At 54.9% G+C, this 6579-nt stretch overlaps 1 protein-coding gene and 1 long non-coding RNA gene across 2 annotated transcripts; both read right to left on the bottom strand.

Annotated features, from left to right (window-relative positions):
• Positions 1 to 491: 491 nt before the first annotated feature.
• LOC119095412 (uncharacterized) lies at positions 492 to 1583 on the bottom strand. Its single transcript, XR_005093885.1, has 2 exons — positions 1396 to 1583; positions 492 to 895 (listed from the first exon to the last, which is right to left on the bottom strand). It is a non-coding gene; the product is annotated as an uncharacterized LOC119095412 (long non-coding RNA).
• Positions 1584 to 3061: 1478 nt separating this feature from the next.
• LOC119095148 (uncharacterized) lies at positions 3062 to 3869 on the bottom strand. Its single transcript, XM_037218030.1, has 2 exons — positions 3397 to 3869; positions 3062 to 3083 (listed from the first exon to the last, which is right to left on the bottom strand). The coding sequence occupies exons 1-2, from the start codon at positions 3867 to 3869 to the stop codon at positions 3062 to 3064; spliced, it is 495 nt and encodes a 164-aa protein (XP_037073925.1).
• Positions 3870 to 6579: the final 2710 nt, after the last annotated feature.

Here is a 6579-nt window from a genome sequence, read left to right as displayed (position 1 = left end):
AGCCGTTCCACGCGTTATTCTAACAAACGGTTTGATAGTTTTGACATCAATTTTTTTTTAGGTGTTGTGGATGGGTTCCGAGGTCGCTTGAACGATAAGATCCAAAGCTTACAACAGTATTCCTTGCACTTCATTTCGGCTATTTAGCAGCGTGTGATATACATCTAATTAGTGTTGATGGTTTTTGTAATCTCAAAGCATTTGCCCACGCCTTCAGAGCGCCAGCCATTACATTACGTTTGTTTAGAGCTGTCAGAACATGGTTGGGAGCGAAATGCCAACCGTAATGGTGCGTTATACAACATGAACATTCGGTAATCACCCAGCCTTTGATCGTATATAATGCGGTTGCCTCCTCCAAGTCCAACGTTCTCGTCAACTCGCATCGAGTATTGAAAATGGGCTTAGCCCAGTACTTGGCGTCAGCTATAAGCTATGGCATGATCTCTATAGGTTTTTTGGTGCTTAAAGTGGAATCGAATACAGTGATCAAGATGCTACCCCAAGATATGGGTGACGTACGTTTTATTGGTCTTTGCACGCCATTAACTGTCGTGCATCCTGTGGTGCGTCTTCCACGGAGAAACATCACCTGGCACTGTCAGCGCCAACACATTGGAGCTGAATCATGGCGGGGTAAGCCTGTATTGCACATTACGATTCCATGTCACAACCGACGCCCGATATGACAATGTCTGTCGACGTAACAAGCGTTTCACATGTGCCATTGCGACGCATGCCGAGATGACTGCGACTGAGTCATTTAGCAGCCGGTGCTCTGGTTTGAGACGGCTCCGGTGTCGCTTGATTCCGCATTGCCCAGCAGTCCCTGTTTGTTCTTGTTGGAGGCATGTGCGGAGTTGTGGCTGTTTGCACACGGCCCGCTGGCGGATCCCTGCAAACGAAACGATGTTGATAATTATATTGAGATAATGATACGATAATGATATGGAGACCGAGCGCCATACTTGCCATGCGCTGGTCACTGCGCATTGCATGCCATGCCCCGCTTCACGAAGTAAAGGAGGACGACACATCTGGCGGTGATCCAAGCGGGTATTTAATAATCGTGCTGGACCACACAAGGCAAAATGTAAATGACACTGCCGAATGTACGCAGTTTGGTTTAGTCCAGTTCACCGACGAATGCATTTTTACGTTTCGCCATGCTAACCCGAATTTTGGGGAGCAATTAATAAATAATACAAAATAATTCAGTGAAATGGGATAACGATGTATGCGGTCTATCAGAATCCATACAATGCTTGCTAGCCTGAGCGAATAACCTATGATGTATTTCCATTCCATTCATCGGAATGCGAACAACCAAATCAATCCATTTCATGTTTTTTCAGGCGTGTCCCTTCGACGGCGCTCTTTTTTCCGCGCACTTACCGTTGCGCTGGAGCTGACAGACGTAACCTTGCTGGTGCCACCAGGTGTATTGCTGGTGCCACTGGTGACGGTGCCCGCAGCCCCTCCAGTGGCCTGGCCGTTAGGAATGCAGATGCCTCCGAAGCAGAGGGGCTTTGCCCAGGCCACGGAGGCGCAGACCACAAGCAGGAGAGCGACGACCTTCATACCTGCTGCAACACAAGTCACTGGTCATACCGCGAACATACTGCTGCTAAGCCCAAACAACGATGGTGCTTCCACGTGGTGCTGGCAAATGCAACCAAATGTGTTGAGGTATTACACATTATAACGCAACAATGCATATATTTGAGGCATGAAACATCACGGGTATGTATCTATTCCAGCACTTTGTGGCCTGTAGTCCGTGTCCTCATTTCTCAACACAACTCTCATCCCCACACCCAACGAAAGGGGTTAAGTTGTTTCGCTCCCCGAAACGGGCACAGATGCGGACTTTCGTAAACTGGTACGCGCATTTGCGAGGAGCGTTATCTATATCGATAAGACATATTGCTAGCATTATTCCTCGAAGAATAGCCAGGAAAATGGATAGATGGACGCATTGATTATCGATTAGTTTAGCAGGAAACCATAGTTCTTACATTTCAAATGACTTGTAAAAAGTAATACAGCAGCAAGACATCGGATCAAGACGACGCTGCACCAAGCTGAAATGAAAACCTAATATACAATTACAATTGGCTTGAGAAATGGCAACATAACCCGGATTGTGCGCTCTTCAGCCCTCGTTCAGAGAGATCAGTCACATCAATGTGGATAGCAAAACACACACTACTGTAGCCCCAGACCACTGCACAGCACCGGTGGCGAAGTGGCCAGGCCTTCGACACCGCGGTGGCCGAGCCGGCCCGAGCTGAAGCGCCTTACCTGGCTGTGTGCGTGCTCTTCTGCGACTGTTGGTTCCTCCCGCTGTGACACCAGTTTTATACATGAGTGGAGCAGCCTGGAGGTCCCCCGAGCGTCAACATTACCTCAGTGACGCCTGTGTTTGCACACTAGACCGGGAAATTTCTGTCGCTGATTCTGGGAGAGGAGCTGCCTGGGGAAGGGCTGGCTCCGTTTACTCGTGTAATTCGTAGTCGGGCACGGTGCGGCGTTCTCTGCCGTGGTTTTCCAGAACGTGCCAAGACGTGCGTTGGTGCACGGCTGTTGACACTGTGGGAATTCGCAACAGCAGGGATATGTAAACTAACTGAGGGGTCACCAAACAACACAATGCCTGATAGCTGTACTCAACAGCGTCAATATCTTGATGCCTAAATTGCGCTAATATTTTCTTATCATTTTTTTTTAAAAGAATGTCTCCTTACCTACCCCACAAAGACATGGGTCATGGACTCAACCTGTTCTTCAAACCAAGGACTTCGTTTTGCAACATATTTTGGGCGGGCTTAACCGTGAACAGCGTTGAAGCCTACTACGAAACTTTGCGAACAAACGGGCTTTTCCCAGATTTGGCTCAGTTTCCCACACCTCCCCCCAGTTCGATCGGTAGGTCTTGATCTTCGGATCGACCTCTGGCCTCTCTGGGGCCCTCCGCTGACGGTTGCCTCGACGCGACGCCACCGTCCTGGGTTGGTCCACTCACCGCACCTTCTTTGGAGCTGGTCTCGGTGCGACGTCGCTACGTGCGGGGCCGGATCGCCCTGTGTGGCGCAAACGCGCCGGTACATACGAATAAACCGTCGGTTCCGCCACATGGTGCGACCGCTGGGGAACTTTACCAGGTAATCCCTCATTTTCCCGATGGCCACGACCTCTCCCATTCTGTCCCAGAGTCCTGTCTCCTTGTCCTGCATGCTCACTTTCGTGCCGATTCGCATCGGGTGCAGTGACTTTGCTCCTTTGTCGTAGGCTGTAGTCGTCGCTCTCATTACATCCTCCCCCTCCCGGTCGCAATCCTCCGCAGCCTTCTGCCAAACTTTGTCGAGGGCGCGATGGTGCATGGGGACCGCCGACCGAACTGGATGCCCGTAGAGGATCTGGGCGGATGAGCGTCCGTCCACCCGGGGCGTGTTGCGGATCTCCAGGATGCCTCGGGCGAACCCGTCGGAGTCCGTGTTGCCGGCCACAGACGTCTTCTGCAGGAGTCGTTTGACCAGCTTGACTGCTGATTCTGCGTGGCCATTCGACTGCGGGTAGTGCGGACTTGATAGCACGTGTCTGACCCCCCAGCGCACGAGGAAGTCCCTGGTGTGGTGCGCCGTGAACTGTGGGCCTCCGTCGCTTCTCAGGACGTTTGGCTCCCCTATGGAGGAGAAGATCTCGCGCAGAGAGCAGACGAGGGTCCGTGATGTCACTTCTCTGTTGCAGGAGACGACGATGGGCCAACCGAAAAGTCTGTCGGCGTACGCGAGGAACGTCTTTCCTGCGTGGTGAAAGAAGTCCGCTGACACGGACTGGAAGCCTTTTGTCGGCTTGGGGTCGGTCATGAGTGGCTCCTTCTGCAGGCTGGGCAGTCTCTCATGGCAGTGGCGACATAATGTCACGAAATTGTGGACGTCCTGGTCGATGTTCGGCCAGTACACCGACTGTCTGGTGCGCCGCTTTGCCCTATCGACGCCTTGGTGACTGTCATGAAGGCGTTCGAGCACTTCACGTCGCAGGCTGTACGGGATGACGAGCCGTGCTCCACAGACAAGAAGGCCGTCCTCGATGGATAGGCGCTCTCAGACGTCCCAGTAGGGATGAGCCAGACTGGCGAGGTCTGCCTTGTGGTCGGGAAAACCTTGCATGACGGTCTCAGCCACCTTTTGGTATGCCTCGATCGCGCTGGCAACTTCCTTGACGTTCTCCAGCAGAGCGTCCTGGAACGGTGTAGATCCCGCTTCGTCTTCGCCGCCGTCGGTGGGGCGTGTCAGGAGGACACTGCGCGTCTGGTACGTCGCGTCGTGTTCAGCTTCCTGGTCTTCAGGGTTCGGCTGATCGACGGGTGACCTTGACAGCGCGTCTGGGAGCTGATGAGTCTTTCCAGTTTTCCAGGCGGCTGTGAAGGTGTATGCCATGGGCTTCTCTCGTAGTCGTTGGAGCCTGGGGTTTTCTATCTCCGCCAGAGACCTGGTGTTGAAGATGGGCACCAGAGGTCTGTGGTCGGTGACGAGGCTGAACTCTGCCATTCCAGCCAGATAGATGTGGCACTTGCGCACGGCCCAGGTCACCGCCAGCATTCTCGAGCTCCACGACAGCGTAGCGTGACTCGACCTCAGACAAGAATCTGGAGTCCACACTGACCAGCTTCCACTCCTGGCCGTGACGCTGCAGCAGCACGTAGCCCAGGCCTCGAAGTCGTGATGCGTCTGTGTGGACTGCGGTTGGCAGTGACGGGTCGAAGTAGGCCAGGATCGGAGGGGTGACGAGCGTTGCTTTGACGGCTTCGAACGCTGCCTGGTGCACCGATGTCCACGTCCACTGGCTCCGCGGTCTCAGCAGGTCGCGTGAAGGCTCGGCTGTCCTGGCTGTGTCCGTCGAGAACGTTCCGAGCTGGTTGACCAGTCCCATGAAGCTCCTTAAGTCTGTGAGGTTCTCTGGAACGGGGAAGTCAGCGATAGCTTGCACCGTGCGCTAGTCTGCTGTGTAGCCGTCAGGGCTGATGACATGGCCACAGAAGTCTAGCGTCTGAGCGGCGAACGTCACCTTCGCCGGGTTCAGGGTGATGCCATGGCTGTCACATCGCTGAATAATCTGGGCCACGTGCAGAAGGTGGGTCGAGTAGTCGTCATCGCAGGCCAGGATGTCGGCGGTCACCTTGTTCGCCTTCGGCAGGCCCGCCAGTGCTGCGTCTCCACGCCGTCCATACTCGTCTCCGGACGTGCAGAGGCCCATGACGGCGCGTTTGAACTTGTAGCGTCCCCAGGGTGTTATAAAACACGTCAGGTCCTGGTCTTCCTCTGCGATCGAGGATCCTGAATGTATCCTGACTTCGCGTCCAGCTTCGTGAAGTACCGGCTCCCTTGCTCGATTCCGGTGACGACATCGTGAGGCGTGGTGGCTGGATGCGCTCTACGTCGAACGTAGAGATTGAGTCTGGTCAGATCCACGCACATGCGTACGGAGGTCTTGCCGTGACTTCGGTCCGTGGGCGAATTCGACACTGGACCATCGGGTGACACCACTCAGTCGGGTGTGCTACGGGCGTCATGACGTCTTGTGCGATCAGGTCGTCCAGCTGATGCTTGATGTCGTCTCGCCATGCATGCGGGATGTGTCTGGCGGTTGTCACAGCGTACAGACAAGCGCCTGGCCGTAGATCGATCCGCATTGGACCACCTGACATCTCCCTCAGCGGTGGCTGGGTGCTGAACACTCTCGGGAACGCCTTCTTCGGCGTGTCCAGGTGCTGGTCCCTCTGGGCTGGCGTCGGGTCCCCGTCGTCTGGTTTCCATCTTGGGAGGGACGGGCTGACTTCTGCTGCTTGAACGTCCTGAGTCGTCACGGGTGTAGACCGTCGTCTCTTCAGCAGCAGTATGTTGCGTCGTTGTTCCTGTGACACTGTAGATCTGTTTCGGGAAGTCAGGCGAGATGATGCCAACCGCGATGGAGTCATGCCATGACAGGAGGGCCGCGTCTACGCCTGTCACAACTGTCACGGTGTTCGACGTCTGGCGTCGTCCCATGGTCAACTTGCACTGGAACGTGCTGGTACACTCCAGCTGATGCCCTCCAGCGGCCAGGAGACTGTCGGCCGGCTGTGTCAGCTGCGCGGAGTCAATGCCGATCCGCTCTGCTTCTTTGGTGCCGATGACGGAGACTTCGGCACCAGCATGTGGGGTCCACAGGAGTGATTCTTCACCTCACTGATGGCTGATCAGGAGAAACACTTGTGGCGTCCTCTTGGCGGTCACGCCTTGAGCGCGCACGTCGTTCACATGGAGGTTGTCGGACGTCTGTCGTTCTCCGCAGTCTGACCACGTGTTGCTCCGTCTAGCCCGCTTGCAGACTGATGTGCAGTGTCCTTTGATGCAACAGGCACTACACGTCGTGTTTCTGGCTGGGCAAGAGGCCATCTGCTCCTTGGGACGCCATGGTTCGGCACAGTACTGCATCGCCTCTCGCGACTATGCGATCGGTTGTCTCGTTTGTAGCCGTCGTCTCGCCTGTAGTTGTCGCCTCGTCTGAAGTCGTCGCCTCGTCTGTAGCTGGCGT

This window comes from Pollicipes pollicipes, unplaced genomic scaffold (genome assembly GCF_011947565.3).
Source record: "Pollicipes pollicipes isolate AB1234 unplaced genomic scaffold, Ppol_2.1 Scaffold_4219;HRSCAF=4965_pilon_pilon_pilon, whole genome shotgun sequence".
Classification (NCBI taxonomy): domain Eukaryota; kingdom Metazoa; phylum Arthropoda; class Thecostraca; order Pollicipedomorpha; family Pollicipedidae; genus Pollicipes; species Pollicipes pollicipes.
Note: the sequence above shows the minus strand (reverse complement) of the source record. Positions and strands in the feature narration are given on the sequence as shown.

Coding starts and splice junctions, on each gene's coding strand:
- LOC119095148 (XM_037218030.1), bottom strand. CDS start 3,869: ATGACCGACCCCAAGCCGACAAAAGGCTTCCAGTCCGTGTCAGCGGAC. Junction 3,084..3,396: donor CTCTACGGGCATCCAGTTCG/GTCGGCGGTCCC, acceptor TGCGCCACACAG/GGCGATCCGGCCCCGCACGT.